The sequence below is a fragment of the Salmo salar genome, chromosome ssa07 (genome assembly GCF_905237065.1).
Source record: "Salmo salar chromosome ssa07, Ssal_v3.1, whole genome shotgun sequence".
NCBI classification, from domain to species: Eukaryota; Metazoa; Chordata; class Actinopteri; order Salmoniformes; family Salmonidae; genus Salmo; species Salmo salar.
In genome coordinates this window covers 59,314,001-59,338,301 of record NC_059448.1, presented here as the reverse complement: position 1 = coordinate 59,338,301, position 24,301 = coordinate 59,314,001, and the positions used below count along the sequence as shown (strand labels likewise).

The following is a 24,301-nucleotide window of genomic DNA, read 5'->3' as shown; positions in this document are numbered from 1 at the left end:
AACCTACAGGACAGTAGATCTCCAGGAAGAGGGTTGGACTGAAAACCTACAGGAAGGTAGATCTCCAGGAAGAGGGTTGGACTGAAAACCTACAGGACAGTAGATCTCCAGGAAGAGGGTTGGACTGAAAACCTACAGGACAGTAGATCTCCAGGAAGAGGGTTGGACTGAAACCCTACAGGACGGTAGATCTCCAGGAAGAGGGTTGGACTGAAAACCTACAGGAAGGTAGATCTCCAGGATGAGGGTTGGACTGAAAACCTACAGGACAGTAGATCTCCAGGAAGAGGGTTGGACTGAAAACCTACAGGACAATAGATCTCCAGGAAGAGGGTTGGACTGTAAACCCACAGCACAAATAGATCTTGACACATCAGGTCTTTAGTGTTTGTTCAGTTAGATTATTGTTCTGAAGTACTTTCCTCGCTCTAGGTTAGAGTTCCCAGGCTGTCCTGCTGTGTCCTCTCTAAATGGATCCTGTCTGGACAGGAACTCCAGGTTAGAGTTTACAGGCTATCCTGCTGTCGTCTCTAAATGGATCCTGTCTGGACAGGAACTCCAGGTTAGAGTTTACAGGCTATCCTGCTGTCGTCTCTAAATGGATCCTGTCTGGACAGGAACTCCAGGTTAGAGTTTACAGGCTATCCTGCTGTCGTCTCTAAATGGATCCTGTCTGGACAGGAACTCCAGGTTAGAGTTTACAGGCTATCCTGCTCTGTCGTCTCTAAATGGATCCTGTCTGGACAGGAACTCCAGGTTAGAGTTTACAGGCTATCCTGCTGTCGTCTCTAAATGGATCCTGTCAGTTTAGAGTTCCCAGGCTATCCTGCTCTGTCGTCTCTAAATGGATCCTGTCTGGACAGGAACTCCAGGTTAGAGTTCCCAGGCTGTCCTGCTCTGTCGTCTCGAAATGGATCCTGTCTGGACAGGAACTCCAGGTTAGAGTTTACAGGCTATCCTGCTCTGTCCTCTCTAAATGGATCCTGTCTGGACAGGAACTCCAGGTTAGAGTTTACAGGCAGCTTTCAACAACTACCCGCTGACATTACTGTGGTCATTTACTCTGATTTAAATGCTCTAACATTATACCTTTGTGTAAAGGGTTATTCCATAAACAACGTGTGACATTAGGTCTACCTTTAATTTTCATGTCTAGTTGCAGGAATAAAAGTGAAGAAACTTTAGCCAAACTTAAGTTTATTGTATTTATTCAAATACCATTTAAACAATTCAAACTCTAATTCCATCATCTTCATTTCACATAGGTCAAATCTGTGACATGTCATTTCCATTCTGTGTAGTTTAGTTCACACGGAAGCAGAATTGTATAATAAAAGGTTAATCAACTGGGTGGTTGGAGCCCTGAATGCTGATTGGCTGACAGCCGTGGTATATCAGGCCGTATACCACGGGTATGACAGAAACATGTATTTGTACTGTTCTAATTACATTAGTAACCCGTTTATAATAGCAATAAGGCACCTCAGGGGGTTTGTGGTAATATGGTCAAGACAGGATGAACGGCCAATATTACCATCTAGAATCAATACTATCTATTTTACAACTGATACTACATCTAAATGATGTGTGGGAATAGGGGAATTATCAATGGCTTCACACACCATTTAAACCAGTCAAACTGCAGATTTCCCAGGGAGCCGTTTTATAATTAAACAATAAGGCCCAGGTGGTGTGGTACACGGCACGACGCGACACAGCGTCTCCTACTACTGAACAGGACCAGGATCAGAGTGAAACATCATCATGTGTTTTTGACACAGGGGCCACCACCTGACACAGGGACACTGAGGAGTAACACCAAACAAACAACCCTGGGTAGAGGGGCTCAGTAAATGTGCTGTAGAATGTGTACAGGTGGGTCAGTGTATCAGAACAGACCTTGTAGAAAGACATAGTGCCGGCTGGCCAGTCCAGATACAGTCCTACTCTGTTGGAGGGGGGCGAGGAGGGGGAAGGTATGGTAGTGAGCTTATTATTGATCCAGGCCATGTAATGGTCACCACTACAGACCAGACACCAAGCTTTGTCACAAGGTCCAAGCCCACTGTCATCACCCCTTCCTGACCTATTGATTCCTTTATATGTCACGCCGATATGAGCCCCTCTCCCACTCCACTCTACCTCCCAGTAACAGAGCCCAGACAGACCCTCTCTACACAGCACCTGGTCGAAATGCTGAAATCTCTCCGGGTGATCAGGATACGGCTGCTCCTCTGTCCCCCATGTCACCTTTCTGTTCTCCTCAGACAGAGAGAGGTTTCTGTGTGCTGTGTTTGGGTCCAGTGTGAGCACACAGCCATCTGATGGGGGAGACCAGGACACAATATATTACAAATCATCATCATATCACAATGTTAATGTTTCTAGGTATTAAAGGACCCCATCAGAATGATAATGTTTCTAGGTATTAAAGAGCCCCATCAGAATGATAATGTTTCTAGGTATTAAAGAGCCCCATCAGAATGATAATGTTTCTAGGTATTAAAGGACCCCCATCAGAATGATAATGTTTCTAGGTATTAAAGAGCCCCATCAGAATGATAATGTTTCTAGGTATTAAAGAGCCCCATCAGAATGATAATGTTTCTAGGTATTAAAGAGCCCCATCAGAATGATAATGTTTCTAGGTATTAAAGGACCCCCATCAGAATGATAATGTTTCTAGGTATTAAAGGACCCCCATCAGAATGATAATGTTTCTAGGTATTAAAGAGCCCCATCAGAATGATAATGTTTCTAGGTATTAAAGGACCCCATCAGAATGATAATGTTTCTAGGTATTAAAGAGCCCCATCAGAATGATAATGTTTCTAGGTATTAAAGAGCCCCATCAGAATGATAATGTTTCTAGGTATTAAAGGACCCCCATCAGAATGATAATGTTTCTAGGTATTAAAGGACCCCATCAGAATGATAATGTTTCTAGGTATTAAAGAGCCCCATCAGAATGATAATGTTTCTAGGTATTAAAGAGCCCCATCAGAATGATAATGTTTCTAGGTATTAAAGGACCCCCATCAGAATGATAATGTTTCTAGGTATTAAAGAGCCCCATCAGAATGATAATGTTTCTAGGTATTAAAGAGCCCCATCAGAATGATAATGTTTCTAGGTATTAAAGAGCCCCATCAGAATGATAATGTTTCTAGGTATTAAAGGACCCCCATCAGAATGATAATGTTTCTAGGTATTAAAGGACCCCCATCAGAATGATAATGTTTCTAGGTATTAAAGAGCCCCATCAGAATGATAATGTTTCTAGGTATTAAAGGACCCCATCAGAATGATAATGTTTCTAGGTATTAAAGAGCCCCATCAGAATGTTAATGTTTCTAGGTATTAAAGGACCCCATCAGAATGATAATGTTTCTAGGTATTAAAGAGCCCCATCAGAATGATAATGTTTCTAGGTATTAAAGAGCCCCATCAGAATGATAATGTTTCTAGGTATTAAAGGACCCCCATCAGAATGATAATGTTTCTATGTATTAAAGAGCCCCATCAGAATGATAATGTTTCTAGGTATTAAAGAGCCCCATCAGAATGATAATGTTTCTAGGTATTAAAGGACCCCCATCAGAATGATAATGTTTCTAGGTATTAAAGAGCCCCATCAGAATGATAATGTTTCTAGGTATTAAAGGACCCCATCAGAATGATAATGTTTCTAGGTATTAAAGTGCCCCATCAGAATGATAATGTTTCTAGGTATTAAAGGACCCCCATCAGAAAGATAATGTTTCTAGGTATTAAAGAGCCCCATCAGAATGATAATGTTTCTAGGTATTAAAGAGCCCCATCATTTACATTTAAGTCATTTAGCAGACGCTCTTATCCAGAGCGACTTACAAATTAGAATGATAATGTTTCTAGGTATTAAAGGACCCCATCAGAATGATAATGTTTCTAGGTATTAAAGGACCCCATCAGAATGATAATGTTTCTAGGTATTAAAGGACCCCATCAGAATGATAATGTTTCTAGGTATTAAAGGACCCCATCAGAATGATAATGTTTCTAGGTATTAACGGACCACATCAGAATGATAATGTTTCTAGGTATTAAAGGACCCCATCAGAATGATAATGTTTCTAGGTATTAAAGGACCACATCAGAATGATAATGTTTCTAGGTATTAACGGACCACATCAGAATGATAATGTTTCTAGGTATTAACGGACCACATCAGAATGATAATGTTTCTAGGTATTAAAGGACCCCATCAGAATGATAATGTTTCTAGGTATTAAAGGACCCCATCAGAATGATAATGTTTCTAGGTATTAAAAGGACCACATCAGAATGATAATGTTTCTAGGTATTATAGAGGGAAAAGATCCATTCAGATTTGTTGAATGAACATAACCTCATAACACACCAATAAATAATCCCAACAGAGCGAGGTCGTTAGTGTAACCACACACACACACACACACCACACACACACACACACAAAAAGATCTTTCTTCGAGTCAACTTGAAATAAGACTAACAGGATTTTTCTTCACAGTAGTCAACACTCACATTTTCTAAGCCCGTGTTTTATTGTGTACTGTCCACCATGTTCCACACTGTAGGGGGTAAGAAGAACAGACAGGCAATGTACACACAAGGTCACCCCATCACACCGTCCAGGTGGTGGTAAGTATGTTTGGCTTACAGTACATGTAATTATCATAACTAACCTGATAAGTAAGAAACATGATAATTACATATACAGTAAGACATGTTTCTGACCTATCAGGTTAGTTATGCTAATTTCTGTGTTCAGTAAGACATAACTAACCTGATAGGTCAGAAACCTGTCTTACAGTATACATAAATGAGCATAACTAACCTGATAGGTCAGAAACCTGTCTTACAGTATACATAAATGAGCATAACTAACCTGATAGGTCAGAAACATGTCTTACAGTATACATAAATGAGAATAACTAACCTGATAGGTCAGAAACAAGTCTTACAGTATACATAAATGAGCATAACTAACCTGATAGGTCAGAAACATGTCTTACAGTATACATAAATGAGAATAACTAACCTGATAGGTCAGAAACATGTCTTACAGTATACATAAATGAGCATAACTAACCTGATAGGTCAGAAACCAGTCTTACAGTATACATAAATGAGAATAACTAACCTGATATGTCAGAAACATGCCTTACAGTATGTCACTCAACATGGACTGACATAAACCCTCTACATACTTGAGTTTCTCCAGTCTGCAGGTTGGATCCTCCAGTCCAGCAGAGAGCAGTCTGAGTCCTGAGTCTCCTGGGTGATTGTAGCTCAGATCCAGCTCTCTCAGGTGTGAAGGGTTTGACTTCAGAGCTGAGGCCAGAGAAGCACAGCCTTCCTCTGTAACTTCACAGAATGCCAACCTGCAGAGAGTTTAACATGGTGGTGAAAATAGACTGGCTGCTGTATCCATTTATACATGTATTCATAATATCATTACTGTGGCTTTATTTGCATAATATCCACAATACAGCATCTGATTGGGAACCACTGGCATATGGCCAATCAGATGCAGTTTTGAAGTTTGGCCATATACCAGTGGTTCCCAAACTTCAATACAGCATCTGATTGGCCATATGCCAGTGGTTCCCAAACTCAATACAGCATCTGATTGGCCATATGCCAATGGTTCCCAAACTTCAATACAGCATCTGATTGGCCATATACCAGTGGTTCCCAAACTTCAATACAGCATCTGATTGGCCATATGCCAGTGGTTCCCAAACTCAATACAGCATCTGATTGGCCATATACCAGTGGTTCCCAAACTCAATACAGCATCTGATTGGCCATATGCCAGTGGTTCCCAAACTTCAATACAGCATCTGATTGGCCATATGCCAGTGGTTCCCAAACTTCAATACAGCATCTGATTGGCCATATGCCAGTGGTTCCCAAACTCAATACAGCATCTGATTGGCCATATACCAGTGGTTCCCAAACTTCAATACAGCATCTGATTGGCCATATGCCAGTGGTTCCCAAACTTGGGCTCGGGGGATGGGGTCCGCTGATAAATGTGTAATGTTTAAATATGAATGTTCCTTCTCTTCAGATGGGTGTAGAATTCAACCTGTTAGTGTCACAATGCCTTCATGTCATAATTACAGTATGTGATGGCTTTCAGGACCTAAACTTAAAGACTGTGTTTCATATCATATTGTACAACAGAGGTGTTTGATATCCCATCGTACAACAGCCGATGAAACTAGGAGTGTAAAACTGTGGAAGAAAATGTGATCCGTCTTATTTCCTGATAGCTGGTTGGTTGAAAATACAATCCACACCGGACCTTCTGATCAGCAGGTTGGCATGGGCGGGACTTTTGGCTTTCCACTGTGACATCACCATGCAGGAAATTGGTTAATAGACCAATAACAAAAGAGAGTTCCAAACCTCTCTGCCAATCACAGCGCTTTCATGTAATCGTTATGTGTTGCGATCACAAGGAAAGCATCTCTCTCCTTTGTTGCTCGTAATGTGAAGACACGTCAAGTTAACAAATCAACGTGCCTTCATAAAGCTATTCATAAAGCTACATCATTCATAGTTATTGACTCACATATAGACAAACTAGATCGCACAACAATTACAATATTTGATATGAAATGATCCCAGCACTGCTTGCAAAATAAAATAAAAAATAAAGTTTAAAAAGTAACAGCTCCATAAGTGCCAGTGAAGAAACATTCAGATTTATATCTGAGTTGATTAACAAACAGATGTGGTGAACTGTTATCACCTAAATACAGGAACACTGACCTCAGAATCTCCAGTTTACATTGTGAATTCCCCAGTCCAGCAAACAGCAGCTTCACTCCTGAATCCATCAGGTCATTGTTACTCAGATCCAGCTCTCTCAGGTGTGAGGAGGAACTGAGAGCTGAGGACAACACTTCACAAGAGGCTTCTGTGAGTTTACAGCCAGGGAGACTGCAGATACAGAGTTAATACATGAGGTTTCCTCTGAGTTTACAGCCAGGGAGACTGCAGATACAGAGTTAATACATGAGGTTTCCTCTGAGTTTACAGCCAGGGAGACTGCAGATACAGAGTCAATACATTAGGTTTCCTCTGAGTTTACAGCCAGGGAGACTGCAGATACAGAGTTAATACATGAGGTTTCCTCTGAGTTTACAGCCAGGGAGACTGCAGATACAGAGTCAATACATTAGGTTTCCTCTGAGTTTACAGCCAGGGAGACTGCAGATACAGAGTTAATACATTAGGTTTCCTCTGAGTTTACAGCCAGGGAGACTGCAGATACAGAGTTAATACATGAGGTTTCCTCTGAGTTTACAGCCAGGGAGACCGCAGATACAGAGTTAATACATGAGGTTTCCTCTGAGTTTACAGCAGTTGATGTTAGATGACAAACTCTGAAGATCAAACCTGTTGGATTACTCAAAATAAAGTAATTCAACTGGCAAACAAGCCTTTTACACTATTAGAATGGCTTTCATGTCATTATTACAGATGTCTTGATCACTCTGTTGTCACAGAGAATGTTCCTGCACGCCAGAAAATGGAAACTTGTAGTGTATTCAAGGTTTAAAAAGGCTTTTAAAGATTGTAACTTCCACTTTAAAACGTCAGACTTGATTTGCCCTAACAGGGGAAAAAAGTATCAAGCCCTACAAAAACAGCCATTAATTATAATACACAATCATTCACATTTCCTGTTTCTGTAGGATAATTGTTTTGCTGCGAGAAACTGGTCAAATTAAGACAGTACATCTGTATGTGTTGGGATTGCTTGAGGGACATCAACTTGAGTAAATATGAATGCAGTGTTACCTAGGGAATATGAATGCAGTGTTACCTAGGGAATATGAATGCAGTGTTACCTAGGGAATATGAATGCAGTGTTACCTAGGGAATATGAATGCAGTGTTACCTAGGGAATATGAATGCAGTGTTACCTAGGGAATATGAATGCAGTGTTACCTAGGGAATATGAATGCAGTGTTATCTAGGGAATATGAATGCAGTGTTATCTAGGGAATATGAATGCAGTGTTACCTAGGGAATATGAATGCAGTGTTACCTAGGGAATATGAATGCAGTGTTATCTAGGGAATATGAATGCAGTGTTACCTAGGGAATATGAATGCAGTGTTACCTAGGGAATATGAATGCAGTGTTACCTAGGGAATATGAATGCAGTGTTACCTAGGGAATATGAATACAGTGTTGCCTAGGGAATATGAATGCAGTGTTACCTAGGGAATATGAATGCAGTGTTATCTAGGGAATATGAATACAGTGTTGCCTAGGGAATATGAATGCAGTGTTACCTAGGGAATATGAATACAGTGTTGCCTAGGGAATATCATTTTTTTCAGTGAGGTACACTGCATTTTCTAGTGTCCATTTGGGGTCATGTGCAGAAAAGGTTTGGGCTACCCTGTCGTATGCTAATGAGGCCCTGTGGGAACTTTTTTAAATGTTATTTCTGAGGATCCTCACTTAGCTGCTGCCTCGTATGTTGCTTGTAATGTGAAGACACGTCAAGTTAACAAATCAACATGCCTTTATAAAGTTAAAACCATTCATAGTTATTGGACTCACGTATTGACAAACTAGATTGCACAACAATTACAATATTTGTCAAAAATGTCAAAGTTTAAAAAGCAACAGCTTCATAAGTGTCAGTGAAGAGACAGTGAGGTGTGGATATATGGACTATAATGCTGAGTTTGTTAACAAACAGATGTGGTGAACTGTTATCACCTAAATACAGGAACACTGACCTCAGAATCTCCAGTTTACATTGTGAATTCCCCAGTCCAGCAAACAGCAGCTTCACTCCTGAATCCAGCAGGTCATTGTTACTCAGATCCAGCTCTCTCAGGTGTGAGGAGGAACTGAGAGCTGAGGACAACACTTCACAAGAGGCTTCTGTGAGTTTACAGCCAGGGAGACTGCAGATACAGAGTTAATACATGAGGTTTCCTCTGAGTTTACAGCCAGGGAGACTGCAGATACAGAGTTAATACATGAGGTTTCCTCTGAGTTTACAGCCAGGGAGACTGCAGATACAGAGTTAATACATGAGGTTTACAGCCAGGGAGACTGCAGATACAGAGTTAATACATGAGGTTTCCTCTGAGTTTACAGCCAGGGAGACTGCAGATACAGAGTCAATACATTAGGTTTCCTCTGAGTTTACAGCCAGGGAGACTGCAGATACAGAGTTAATACATTAGGTTTCCTCTGAGTTTACAGCCAGGGAGACTGCAGATACAGAGTTAATACATGAGGTTTCCTCTGAGTTTACAGCAGTTGATGTTAGATGACAAACTCTGAAGATAAAACCTGTTGGATTACTCAAAACAAACAATTCAACTTGCAAACAATCAAACCGTATTGCTGACCTTAGGATCTCCAGTCTCCAGATTGAATCTTCTAATCCAGGAGAGACATGTTGCACTATTGAGTCTCCTAGATGATTGTCACTCAGGTCCAGCTCTCTCAGGTGGTAGGGGTTTGACCTCAGAGCTGAGACCAGGGCAGCACAGCCTTCTTCTATAACTCCACAGCCTGATAGCCTGCAGGGTCATTCCATATGAAATCAATCAAAATAGCCTGCAGGGTCATTCCATATGAAAATCTATCAAAATAGCCTGCAGGGTCATTCCATATGAAACAATCAAAATAGCCTGCAGGGTCATTCCATATGAAATCAATCAAAATAGCCTGCAGGGTCATTACATATGAAACAATCAAAATAGCCTGCAGGGTCATTCCATATGAAATCAATCAAAATAGCCTGCAGGGTCATTACATATGAAACAATCAAAATTGGCCGTTTTTGTCCTCTACCTTTTATTTGAACAAAAATATCCAATCATGTACAGTACACCCGTTAGAGACCCATTTTAGACCCCCCCCCCATTCTAACATGAGACATCCTCTCATCACTGATAAAGATGGACAATTGATTTTGATACCATTCTAAATCTTATAAACAATATTCTCAAACTGTGGATGACTTATTGAACAAGTTGTGGGTTACTGACTTCAGAGTCTCCAGTTTACAGTGGGGATTCCCCAGTCCGGCAGAGAGTAGCTTCACTCCTGAATCCAGCAGGTCATTGTCACTCATGTCCAGTTCTCTCAGGTGTGAGGGGTTTGAGCTGAGAGCAGAGACCAACAGTTCACACGATGCTTCTTTGAGTTGACAGTCAGCAAGTCTGCAAATACAGAGTAGATACAGAGAGATAGGTAGTATTAATGTTAGTGGAAGTTTAGCTTTCCCTGCTAGTGTAAACCTGTGTTCCTTCTGAATGTCATAGTGAAGTTGATAATACCAGTATGCCACTACAGTAAAATTGTGCGCCGGCCCTTTAAGGTTTGTCAGTTGTCAACCAGAGTTGTCACCAGTTCTTAATTATACTATGGCTGCTGCATCAGGCGCGTCCTCTGTCAGGCGCGTCCTCTGTCAGGCACGTCCTCTGTCTCAGGCGCGTCCTCTGTCTCAGGCGCGTCCTCTGTCAGGCGCGTCCTCTGTCAGGCGCGTCCTCTGTCTCAGGCGCGTCCTCTGTCTCAGGCGCGTCCTCTGTCTCAGGCGCGTCCTCTGTCAGGCGCGTCCTCTGTCAGGCGCGTCCTCTGTCTCAGGCGCGTCCTCTGTCAGGCGCGTCCTCTGTCTCAGGCGCGTCCTCTGTCTCAGGCGCGTCCTCTGTCAGGCGCGTCCTCTGTCTCAGGCGCGTCCTCTGTCTCAGGCGCGTCCTCTGTCTCAGGCGCGTCCTCTGTCTCAGGCGCGTCCTCTGTCTCAGGCGCGTCCTCTGTCTCAGGCGCGTCCTCTGTCAGGCATGTGCTGTATTACTTACGGAATAATTCACGTGAGATGTTTTGTGACCCTGTTTGGAGTTACTGTTTAGTAATATTAATTGTGGACAGCTGCATAATTATCCACTATACCTTTCTGGACATGGACCCAGCTATATTTGTCCTATATCAGACATGTCCCCTATACCTTTCTGTCCATGGGCCCAGCTATATTTGTCCTATATCAGACATGTCCCCTATACCTTTCTGTCCATGGGCCCAGCTATATTTGTCCTATATCAGACATGTCCCCTATACCTTTCTGTCCGTGGACCCAGCTATATTTGTCCTGTATCAGACGTGTCCACTATACCTTTCTGGCCATGGACCCAGCTATATTTGTCCTGTATCAGACATGTCCCCTATACCTTTCTGTCCATGGGCCCAGCTATATTTGTCCTGTTTCAGACATGTCCCCTATACCTTTCTGGACATGGACCCAGCTATATTTGTCCTGTATCAGACGTGTCCACTATACCTTTCTGGCCATGGGCCCAGCTATATTTGTCCTGTTTCAGATATGTCCCTTTCGTGTCCATGGACCCAGCTATATTTGTCCTGTATCAGACATGTCCCCTATACCTTTCTGTCCGTGGACCCAGCTATATTTGTCCTGTATCAGACATGTCCCCTATACCTTTCTGTCCATGGGCCCAGCTATATTTGTCCTGTTTCAGACATGTCCCCTATACCTTTCTGGACATGGACCCAGCTATACTTGTCCTGTATCAGACATGTCCACCCAGCTATATTCCTGTTTCAGATGTCCATGGACCCAGCTATATTTGTCCTGTATCAGACGTGTCCCCTATACCTTTCTGGACATGGACCCAGCTATATTTGTCCTGTATCAGACATGTCCCCTATACCTTTCTGTCCATGGGCCCAGCTATATTTGTCCTGTATCAGACATGTCCCCTATACCTTTCTGGACATGGACCCAGCTATATTTGTCCTGTTTCAGACGTGTCCATGGACCCAGCTATATTTGTCCTGTATCAGACATGTCCCCTATACCTTTCTGTCCATGGACCCAGCTATATTTGTCCTGTATCAGACGTGTCCCCTATACCTTTCTGGCCATGGGCCCAGCTATATTTGTCCTGTTTCAGACATGTCCCCTATACCTTTCTGGACATGGACCCAGCTATATTTGTCCTGTTTCAGACGTGTCCATGGACCCAGCTATATTTGTCCTGTATCAGACGTTTTGTCCATGGACCCAGCTATATTTGTCCTGTATCAGACATGTCCCCTATACCTTTCTGGACATGGACCCAGCTATATTTGTCCTGTTTCAGACGTGTCCCCTATACCTTTCTGGACATGGACCCAGCTATATTTGTCCTGTTTCAGACATGTCCATGGCCTATACCTTTCTGGACATGGACCCAGCTATATTTGTCCTGTATCAGACATGTCCCCTATACCTTTCTGTCCATGGGCCCAGCTATATTTGTCCTGTTTCAGACGTGTCCCCTATACCTTTCTGGACATGGACCGAGCTATATTTGTCCTGTTTCAGACATGTCCCCTATACCTTTCTGTCCATGGGCCCAGCTATACTTGTCCTGTATCAGACATGTCCCCTATACCTTTCTGGACATGGACCCAGCTATATTTGTCCTGTATCAGACATGTCCCCTATACCTTTCTGGACATGGACCCAGCTATATTTGTCCTGTATCAGACATGTCCCCTATACCTTTCTGTCCATGGACCCAGCTATATTTGTCCTGTTTCAGACATGTCCCCTATACCTTTCTGGACATGGACCCAGCTATATTTGTCCTGTTTCAGACATGTCCCCTATACCTTTCTGGACATGGACCCAGCTATACTTGTCCTGTTTCAGATATGTCCCCTATACCTTTCTGGACATGGACCCAGCTATATTTGTCCTGTATCAGACGTGTCCATGGACCCAGCTATATTTGTCCTGTTTCAGACATGTCCATGGACCCAGCTATATTGGAGTATCTACAGTTACATGATCACCTGTCATAAGTAAAGGTGTACACCATGAATACACGACTCAATACTTTTCCTGATCAATTTCTATTAAAAAAAATGTTTTGTTTATTATTTGAATAGAAAATGTAGTCAGCCAGTGAAAATACTGCTATACCTACCAGTATAGTTAGGTGAGTGATTATCCACAAATACTTACAGAGCCTTTCTGCAGACTCTCACAGCTGGAAGCAGTCTCCTACGACCCTCCTGTGATGTCTTGTATTTCCTCAGGTCAAACACCTCCAGAACCTCCTCTGATATCTGCAGCATGTAGGCCAGCGCTGAACAGTACGTAAGTGCCAGGTTTTTGGATTTTTTCTCTGACCTCAAGTATTTTTGGATTTCCTGCTGTACTGAATGGGTTTTCATCTCTATCAGACAGTGGAAGAGATTGATGCACCTCTCGGGGGACATGTTGGTACTCTGCATCATCTTCAGGGATCGGATTGTTTTCTTGACGCTCTCTGGACTGCTTTCTGTCTGTGTCACCAGACCTCGTAGGAGTTTCTGATTGGACTCCAGTGACATGCCATGAAGGAAGCGGACGACAAGGTCCAGATGTCCAGTCTTACTCTCCAAGGCTTTATTCACGGTACTCTTCAGCAGCTCATGTAAGGTTAGCTCTTCAGACGTGGCTCTAGTCGCCTGGAGGAAGGGCTTCAGTTCATCCATGTTCTTGGTTGTGTAACAATGGAACACGTAGACAGCAGAGAGAAACTCCTGAACACTGAGATGAACAAAGCAGTACACCACTCTCTGAAATAACACAGACTCTTCTTTAAAGACTTGTGTGCACACCCCTGAGTACACTGAGGCTTCTTTGACATCAATGCCACACTCATTCAGGTCTTCTTCATAGAACATGAGATTTCCTTTTTCCAGATGTTCAAACGCCAGTTTCCCCAGCTTCAGAAGAACTTCCTTATCTGACTCCATGAGCTCCTGTTGATCCATTTCGTCTTTTCCATGATACTTCTGGTCCTTCATGGTGTGAATGAGCACGAAGTGTGTGAACGTCTCAGTCAGAGTCCTGGGCATCTCTCGTCTCTTGTCTGTACTCAACATGTGTTCAAGGACTATTGCAGAAATCCAACAGAAAACTGGCATGTGACACATGACGTGGAGGCTCCTTGATGTCTTTATGTGGGAGATTATTCTGTTGGCCAGGTCCTCATCATCACTGAATCTCTTCCTGAAGTACTCCTCCTTCTGTGGGTCGTTGAACCCTCGTACCTCTGTCAGCTGGTCGACACACTCAGGGGGGATCTGATTGGTTGCTGCTGGTCGGGAGGTTATCCAGAGGAGAGCTGAGGGAAGCAGATTCCCCTTGATGAGGTTTGTCAGGAGAACATCTACAGACGATGTCTGTGTGACATCAGACATCATTTTGTTGCACTGAAAATCCAATGGAATTCTGCTTTCATCCAAACCATCAAAGATGAACATAGCTTTACAGGCAGCAAGTTTCTCTGCATTGCCTATGTCTAGTTCTGGGTGGAAGTCATGGAGAAGTCTCAGAAGACTGTACTGGAGATCTTTGATCAAGTTCAGCTCCCGGAAAGGAAGCACAAATATGATCTCCACATCTTGGTTAGCCTTCCCTTCAGCCCAGTCTAGGATGAACTTCTGCACAGAGACTGTTTTTCCGATGCCAGCGATGCCCTTGGTCAGCACAGTTCTGATGTGTCTCTCTTGGCCAGGTAAGTGTTTAAAGATGTCATTGCAGTGGATTTCTGTGTCATGTGAGGTTGTCGTCCTGCATGCTGTCTCTAGCTGCCACACCTCATGTTCATCGTTAACCCCGTCACTCTCTCCCTCTGTGATGTACAGCTCTGTGTAAATCCTGTTGAAGGGGGTTTGACTTCCTGCTTTTACCAGGCCTTCTATCACACATTCATACCTCCTTTTCAGACTGGCTTTATGGTTTACTATAGCTCTCTGCAGGCTGACATCCACTGAAAGAGAAGAATAGAATTTGCTGAGAATTTATGTGTATCTCGCCTTGCCACATTCACTTGTACTCCTGTGTATCTCGCCTTGCCACATTCACTTGTATTCCTGTGTATCTCGTCTTGCCACATGCTGGAAGACTAAAAGTTCTAACATTTGAAAATACAAAGGGCCGAGTGGACAAAACATTAAGAACACCTGGTCTTTCCATGACATAGACTGACCAGGTGAATCCAGGTGAAAGCTATGATCCCTTATTGATTTCACCTGTTAAATCCACTTTAAAAACCAGTGTAGATGAAGGGGAGATGACAGGTTAAAGAAGGATTTTTAAGCCTTGAGACATGGATTGTGTATGTGTCCCATTCAGAGGGTGAATGGGCAAGACAAAAGATGTAAGTGCCTTTGAACGGGGTTTGGTAGTAGGTGCCAGGTACACTGGTTTGTTTCAAGAACTGCAACGCTGCTGGGTTTTTTCACGCTCAATAGTTTCCCGTGTGTATCAAGAATGGTCCACCACCCAAAGGACATCCAGACAACTTGACACAACTGTGGGAAGCATTGGAGTCAACATTGACCAGCATCCCTGTGGAACGCTTTCTAAACCTTGTAGAGCCCAATATTTTGTCCAGTCAATAAACATGGTTTGGTCAATGAAACATGAGCTTAATGAGAATGAGCAATGGTCTTACTGTTTTCAGAGCCTCTCGCGTCATCGTTGGGTTCAGCCAGTTGCAGTAGAACTGGACGTGTCCTGAACCTCTTTCTACACCGAGGACAGCCATAGTGTCCTGAAGGAGCAGGCTGCTCCCAGTATCTGGTGATACACTGTCTACAGAACCTGTGTCCACAGGTGATAGAGACTGGATCTGTCAGCACCTGCTCACACACTGCACACCTGGACTGATCCTCTGACAGAGTAGACCATCCACTCACACACACACACACACACACACACACACACACACACACACACACACACACACACACACACACACACACACACACACACACACACACACACACACACACACACACACAGGGTAGTGTGAAGTTGAAAGTTTGATTGATTGTGATAGTTGAGAAAGTTCAGGAATGTTTGTAGTCATACTGTATGTGCATCAGGACCTTGACATATGGATGGACCTACGCTGACACCATGGATGGTTTAAATGATCAGAATGGAGAAAAGAAACTAGCAGTAGATTGGTTTGTAAATCCAAGGAGATATCTTCATGGTAAATCCAACTGAAATCAGTCTTAACTTGTCTTATCCTGGATCAGTGGTACAATCACTTTTTCTGAAATAGATTCCTTCTCCCATAGACCAGTCACTCTGATGGTAGTAGAGGTAGTTGTAGTAGTAGTAGTAGTAGTAATAGAGGTAGTAGTAGTTGTTGTTGTAGTAGTAGTAGTAGTAATAGAGGTAGTAGTAGTTGTTGTTGTAGTAGTAGTAGTAGTAATAGAGGTAGTAGTAGTTGTTGTTGTGGTAGTAGTAGTAGTGGTAGTGGTAGTGGTTGTTGTAGTAGTAGTAGTAGTAGTAGTAGTAGTTGTTGTTGTAGTAGTAGTAGTAGTAGTAGTAGTGGTTGTTGTAGTAGTGGTAGTAGTAGTAGTAGTGGTTGTAGTGGTAGTAGTAGTGGTTGTTGTAGTACAAGTGATAGTAGTAGTAGTAGTGGTGGCAGTAGTTGTTGTTGTAGTAGTAGTAGTAGTAGTTGTAGTAGTAGTAGTAGTGGCAGTAGTAGTAGTGGTTGTTGTAGTACAAGTGATAGTAGTGGTAGCAGTAGTTGTTGTTGAAGTAGTAGTAGTAGTAGTTGTAGTGGTAGTAGTAGTTGTAGTAGTGGTAGTAGTAGTAGTAGTTGTTGTAGTAGTGGTAGTAGTAGTGGTAGCAGTAGTTGAAGTAGTAGTAGTAGTAGTAGTTGTAGTAGTAGTAGTAGTAGTAGTAGTTGTAGCAGTAGTTGTTGCTGAAGTAGTAGTAGTAGTAGTAGTTGTAGTAGTAGTAGTAGTAGTAGTGGTTGTTGTAGTAGTGGTAGTAGTGGTAGTAGTAGTAGTAGTAGTAGTGGTAGTAGTAGTAGTGGTAGTTGTTGTAGTAGTGATAGTAGTAGTAGTGGTAGTAGTAGTAGTGGTAGTTGTTGTAGTAGTGGTAGTAGTAGTACAAGTGGTAGTAGTATTAGTAGTAGTGGTAGTTGTTGTTGTAGTAGTAATAGTAGTTGTAGTAGTAGTGGCTGTAGTAGTACAAGTGGTAGCAGTAGTAGTGGTAGTAGTATTAATGGTTGTAGCAGTAGTTGTTGTTGTTGTAGTGATAGTAGTAGTAGCAGTAGTAGTTGTTGTTGTTGTAGTAGTGGTAGTAGTGGTAGCAGTAGTAGTGGTAGTAGTAGTACCAGTGATTTTGGTAGTAGCAGCAGTAGTATGTAAAACACTGTAAAATACTGCAGGAGGCTAGACTTCTTACCCTTGATCAGTGGTACGATAATAATAGTTTGATTAATTGTGATTGTTGAGAAAGCCCAGGGATGTTTGTAGTCATACAGTATCAAACATCAGGTCTCATTTACTCAGAGTTCAGATATGGAAGTAAAATGTTCATCTTACCTGTTAGCTTCCGTGTCAAGTTCCCCTGAGAGACTCATTTTAGAGCACTGACTCCTAAACAGAGATCCAGCATAGTGGTTAACACAGTGACAGCTCATTATTGAATGAGAATTATTCTCTATTATTCATAACATTCTCTTAGAAATCAAACATTTACTACAGACACATCCAAATAGTGTGGTGATTTAATGCAAATCACATGTAGTCATGACTGGTGTTTTCCACCTCTTCTCCATGCCTGCCAGGATTGAATTGGATCCGCGGTAACCTCGCTTTTGTTTAGGTGGTGTCAGAAGTGTAACTGCGTTGTAGCTGTCAAATCAACAAACTTCACATTTTATACCTATCCCGGCATTGTCATTGGATGTGCAGTTACATTTCTATAAATCCCATGCAGCCGTATTTCATGTTCAAACACTGGCGTCCGTGATGTAATCTACACCTCGATTAGGCTGATATAAATCCTTATTGTTTAGTTTAAAATAATGTTTTTAACGAGAGTCATTTCTATATAGCCTAGACTTTCTTGTTCTGAACTCCTAACTTCGTTTCTGGGTTGGGAACAATCTGTGTATTGTATATCCGGTGTAAGGCGTGTGGTCCATCTGATGGTCATTTCTCTACAGAAATGTGGTAAACCAAGAGTAAAACCTGTTGTAAAGTACCTCTGGTCGAATCGATACGGGAGGAAAACAGCAGTATCTACAGCCTGGTACTTTAAAGTCAACCCGGGTTGGGTTTGGTATCCTGGCTCGTATTGTGTTTCCACTGCGGCCAGAATGTTAACCATGTCATGTTGCTAGCTAGACAATGTCACTGTGCTGTTAGCTCTGCTAATGTTGCGACTGTAGAAAATCCTTTGGCTACAACTAGCAAGATGTTGTAGAAAAATCCCCCTAGTGGATATACTCCTCACAAGACTGACTTCCTCTGGGTGGAATACAACGAGTTCAACCGAGTGGAAGTTGTCGCCGCCTTTTGTTTAGGAGTAGTTACAAGCCTGCTAGAGTTAGTTATCCAAGTTGTATCAGCCTTTTGGTTAGGAGTAGTTACAAGCCTGCTAGAGTTAGTTATCCAAGTTGTATCCGCCTTTTGTTTAGGAGTAGTTACAAGCTTGCTAGAGTTAGTTATCCAAGTTGTATCAGCCTTTTGTTTAGGAGTAGTTACAAGCCTGCTAGAGTTAGTTATCCAAGTTGTATCAGCCTTTTGTTTAGGAGTAGTTACAAGCTTGCTAGAGTTAGTTATCCAAGTTGTATCCGCCTTTTGTTTAGGAGTAGTTACAAGCCTGCTAGAGTTAGTTATCCAAGTTGTATCAGCCTTTTGTTTAGGAGTAGTTACAAGCCTGCTAGAGTTAGTTATCCAAGTTGTATCAGCCTTTTGTTTAGGAGTAGTTACAAGCCTGCTAGAGTTAGTTATCCGCAGGAGGACCAGCAAGTAATATCCACCGTTAGTAGTGTGGATCAGTTAACCAACCTGAGCTGGAATCAATGTGAAGCTTTAGAAAACCCCTGAGTAGATCTAGTGCTTCGTAGGATAACCCTCTGGCCTTATGGAGCTAATAACAACTCAACACGGTGTCTAAACCATACATCTCCTTATGTTGTGTTGCTTTGTTCAGCAGGTATGTTATTAAGGATTGTGTTACTTTGTTCAGCAGGTATGTTATTAAGGATTGTGTTACTTTGTTCAGCAGGTATGTTATTAAGGATTGTGTTGCTTTGTTCAGCAGGTATGTTATTAAGGATTGTGTTGCTTTGTTCAGCAGGTATGTTATTAAGGATTGTGTTGCTTTGTTCAGCAGGTATGTTATTAAGGATTGTGTTACTTTGTTCAGCAGGTATGTTATTAAGGATTGTGTTACTTTGTTCAGCAGGTATGTTATTAAGGATTGTGTTACTTTGTTCAGCAGGTATGTTATTAAGGATTGTGTTACTTTGTTCAGCAGGTATGTTATTAAGGATTGTGTTGCTTTGTTCAGCAGGTATGTTATTAAGGATTGTGTTACTTTGTTCAGCAGGTATGTTATTAAGGATTGTGTTACTTTGTTCAGCAGGTATGTTATTAAGGATTGTGTTACTTTGTTCAGCAGGTATGTTATTAAGGATTGTGTTGCTTTGTTCAGCAGGTATGTTATTAAGGATTGTGTTGCTTTGTTCAGCAGGTATGTTATTAAGGATTGTGTTACTTTGTTCAGCAGGTATGTTATTAAGGATTGTGTTACTTTGTTCAGCAGGTATGTTATTAAGGATTGTGTTACTTTGTTCAGCAGGTATGTTATTAAGGATTGTGTTACTTTGTTCAGCAGGTATGTTATTAAGGATTGTGTTGCTTTGTTCAGCAGGTATGTTATTAAGGATTGTGTTACTTTGTTCAGCAGGTATGTTATTAAGGATTGTGTTACTTTGTTCAGCAGGTATGTTATTAAGGATTGTGTTACTTTGTTCAGCAGGTATGTTATTAAGGATTGTGTTACTTTGTTCAGCAGGTATGTTATTAAGGATTGTGTTACTTTGTTCAGCAGGTATGTTATTAAGGATTGTGTTACTTTGTTCAGCAGGTATGTTATTAAGGATTGTGTTACTTTGTTCAGCAGGTATGTTATTAAGGATTGTGTTACTTTGTTCAGCAGGTATGTTATTAAGGATTGTGTTACTTTGTTCAGCAGGTATGTTATTAAGGATTGTGTTGCTTTGTTCAGCAGGTATGTTATTAAGGAATTCTAGGGGACTAAAATGATGTAACATCAGCCTAATCATAATAGCGATGTTAACAGAAGTATGGGAAATGGTTTCATACCAAATAACACCAAGCAGGAGCTTATTGTCATTAAAAAACGACAATATATAAAGATGAACACATTGTAAAATAACCATGATATAGAATTATATGAACAATATGTTTTTGAATTTGACTTGCCCATGAGCGATTACTGCCATTTTGTATGACTGAACTGTACCTGTCCCAGGTGAAATAGACTGTTAGATCTGAGGGTTTTACTGTCATTCCACTTTACTAAAATAACACCATACATTTCATTTCCCTACACACTTTACAATAAGCCCTGGCAGAATTCTTACCTCTTACCTTCGCTCGAATTCACAACCAGAACATGTCAAGACAGTGAGATATTTCCTTCCTGATGACGAGGGCTCAGTATCTATGTTCTAGGTACAGTTGATCTTTGAATGCAACAATATCTGGTCAAAGTCTAGTGACTCAACACCGTAGTATAGCATAAACCTAACAGGTGTTTAACCCTCCCCCTGTGGGCAGAAAAAGCCATGCTGCACTATCAAATATTTTATAACTAAGGATAGGTACAATTTCAACATATCTCTAACTGTAAAGTATATAACCAACTACCACTGAGCATTTCAGCTGATGTAACAATGTAAAGAAATTCTAAGAATCATATGGACACTCATGTTATTGTTAATACATGTTGTGACTAGACAATATATATTACATTCTGACTGGTTAATACATGTTGGGACTAGACAATATATATTACATTCTGACTGGTTAATGTTGGGACTAGACAATATATATTACATTCTGACTGGTTAATACATGTTGGGACTAGACAATATATATTACATTCTGACTGGTTAATGTTGTGACGAGACAATATATATTACATTCTGACTGGTTAATGTTGGGACTAGACAATATATATTACATTCTGACTGGTTAATACATGTTGGGACTAGACAATATATATTACATTCTGACTGGTTAATGTTGGGACTAGACAATATATATTACATTCTGACTGGTTAATACATGTTGGGACTAGACAATATATATTACATTCTGACTGGTTAATACATGTTGGGACTAGACAATATATATTACATTCTGACTGGTTAATACATGTTGGGACTAGACAATATATATTACATTCTGACTGGTTAATGTTGGGACTAGACAATATATATTACATTCTGACTGGTTAATGTTGGGACTAGACAATATATATTACATTCTGACTGGTTAATACATGTTGGGACTAGACAATATATATTACATTCTGACTGGTTAATGTTGGGACTAGACAATATATATTACATTCTGACTGGTTATACATGTTGGGACTAGACAATATATATTACATTCTGACTGGTTAATGTTGGGACTAGACAATATATATTACATTCTGACTGGTTAATACATGTTGGGACTAGACAATATATATTACATTCTGACTGGTTAATGTTGTGACTAGACAATATATATTACATTCTGACTGGTTAAATGTTGTGACTAGACAATATATATTACATTCTGACTGGTTAACATGTTGGGACTAGACAATATATATTACATTCTGACTGGTTAATACATGTTGGGACTAGACAATATATATTACATTCTGACTGGTTAATGTTGGGACTAGACAATATATATTACATTCTGACTGGTTACATGTTGGGACTAGACAATATATATTACATTCTGACTGGTTATACATGTTGGGACTAGACAATATATATTACATTCTGACTGGTTAATGTTGGGACTAGACAATATATATTACATTCTGACTGGTTAATGTTGGGACTAGACAATATATATTACATTCTGACTGGTTAATGTTGGGACTAGACAATATATATTACATTCTGACTGGTTAATGTTGGGACTAGACAATATATATTACATTCTGACTGGTTAATGTTGGGACTAGACAATATATATTACATTCTGACTGGTTAATACATGTTGGGACTAGACAATATATATTACATTCTGACTGGTTAATACATGTTGGGACTAGACAATATATATTACATTCTGACTGGTTAATGTTGGGACTAGACAATATATATTACATTCTGACTGGTTAATACATGTTGGGACTAGACAATATATATTACATTCTGACTGGTTATCATGTTGGGACTAGACAATATATATTACATTCTGACTGGTTAATGTTGGGACTAGACAATATATATTACATTCTGACTGGTTAATGTTGGGACTAGACAATATATATTACATTCTGACTGGTTAATACATGTTGGGACTAGACAATATATATTACATTCTGACTGGTTAATGTTGGGACTAGACAATATATATTACATTCTGACTGGTTAATGTTGGGACTAGACAATATATATTACATTCTGACTGGTTAATGTTGGGACTAGACAATATATATTACATTCTGACTGGTTATACATGTTGGGACTAGACAATATATATTACATTCTGACTGGTTAAATGTTGGGACTAGACAATATATATTACATTCTGACTGGTTAATGTTGGGACTAGACAATATATATTACATTCTGACTGGTTAATGTTGGGACTAGACAATATATATTACATTCTGACTGGTTAATGTTGGGACTAGACAATATATATTACATTCTGACTGGTTATATGTTGGGACTAGACAATATATATTACATTCTGACTGGTTATATGTTGGGACTAGACAATATATATTACATTCTGACTGGTTAATACATGTTGGGACTAGACAATATATATTACATTCTGACTGGTTAATGTTGGGACTAGACAATATATATTACATTCTGACTGGTTAATGTTGGGACTAGACAATATATATTACATTCTGACTGGTTAATACATGTTGGGACTAGACAATATATATTACATTCTGACTGGTTAATGTTGGGACTAGACAATATATATTACATTCTGACTGGTTATATGTTGGGACTAGACAATATATATTACATTCTGACTGGTTATATGTTGGGACTAGACAATATATATTACATTCTGACTGGTTAATGTTGGGACTAGACAATATATATTACATTCTGACTGGTTAATGTTGGGACTAGACAATATATATTACATTCTGACTGGTTAATGTTGGGACTAGACAATATATATTACATTCTGACTGGTTAATGTTGGGACTAGACAATATATATTACATTCTGACTGGTTAATGTTGGGACTAGACAATATATATTACATTCTGACTGGTTAATGTTGGGACTAGACAATATATATTACATTCTGACTGGTTAAAATGTTGGGACTAGACAATATATATTACATTCTGACTGGTTAATGTTGGGACTAGACAATATATATTACATTCTGACTGGTTAATACATGTTGGGACTAGACAATATATATTACATTCTGACTGGTTAATGTTGGGACTAGACAATATATATTACATTCTGACTGGTTAATGTTGGGACTAGACAATATATATTACATTCTGACTGGTTATACATGTTGGGACTAGACAATATATATTACATTCTGACTGGTTAATGTTGGGACTAGACAATATATATTACATTCTGACTGGTTAATGTTGGGACTAGACAATATATATTACATTCTGACTGGTAATACATGTTGGGACTAGACAATATATATTACATTCTGACTGGTTATATGTTGGGACTAGACAATATATATTACATTCTGACTGGTTAAATGTTGTGACTAGACAATATATATTACATTCTGACTGGTTAATGTTGGGACTAGACAATATATATTACATTCTGACTGGTTATACATGTTGGGACTAGACAATATATATTACATTCTGACTGGTTATATGTTGGGACTAGACAATATATATTACATTCTGACTGGTTAATGTTGGGACTAGACAATATATATTACATTCTGACTGGTTAATACATGTTGGGACTAGACAATATATATTACATTCTGACTGGTTAATGTTGGGACTAGACAATATATATTACATTCTGACTGGTTAATGTTGGGACTAGACAATATATATTACATTCTGACTGGTTATACATGTTGGGACTAGACAATATATATTACATTCTGACTGGTTATCATGTTGGGACTAGACAATATATATTACATTCTGACTGGTTAATGTTGGGAC

General features: G+C 40.3%; 1 protein-coding gene across 4 annotated transcripts; it reads right to left on the bottom strand.

Moving 5' to 3' along the window:
• Positions 1-1,191: 1,191 nt before the first annotated feature.
• On the bottom strand, positions 1,192-20,891 carry LOC106592428 (NLR family CARD domain-containing protein 3). Of its 4 annotated transcripts, XM_045722392.1 has the most exons (12): positions 18,090-18,510; positions 17,650-17,736; positions 17,425-17,478; positions 15,528-15,766; positions 13,043-14,840; positions 10,065-10,238; positions 9,420-9,593; positions 8,796-8,966; positions 6,805-6,975; positions 5,232-5,405; positions 4,546-4,592; positions 1,192-2,321 (listed from the first exon to the last, which is right to left on the bottom strand). In XM_045722392.1, exons 1-12 carry the CDS (start codon positions 18,212-18,214, stop codon positions 1,747-1,749), a joined length of 3,789 nt encoding a protein of 1,262 aa, XP_045578348.1. In that variant the 5' UTR covers positions 18,215-18,510; the 3' UTR covers positions 1,192-1,746. The 4 variants fall into 4 exon arrangements, with proteins under 4 accessions (XP_045578348.1, XP_045578350.1, XP_045578351.1 ...); XM_045722394.1 differs by lacking the exons at positions 17,650-17,736; positions 18,090-18,510 and adding an exon at positions 20,502-20,891; XM_045722395.1 differs by lacking the exons at positions 17,650-17,736; positions 18,090-18,510 and adding an exon at positions 20,509-20,891.
• Between the last annotated feature and the right edge of the window lie 3,410 nt (positions 20,892-24,301).

Bases quoted from the DNA above. Each gene is read 5' to 3' on its own strand.
- LOC106592428 (XM_045722392.1), bottom strand. From the start codon at position 18,214: ATGGTTAACATTCTGGCCGCAGTGGAAACACAATACGAGCCAGGATAC. The intron at 17,479-17,649 runs GTGGAAAACACC...ATCTCTGTTTAG, and splicing joins CTGGCAGGCATGGAGAAGAG to GAGTCAGTGCTCTAAAATGA. The intron at 9,594-10,064 runs GTCAGTAACCCA...ATGACCCTGCAG, and splicing joins TGTAAACTGGAGACTCTGAA to GCTATCAGGCTGTGGAGTTA.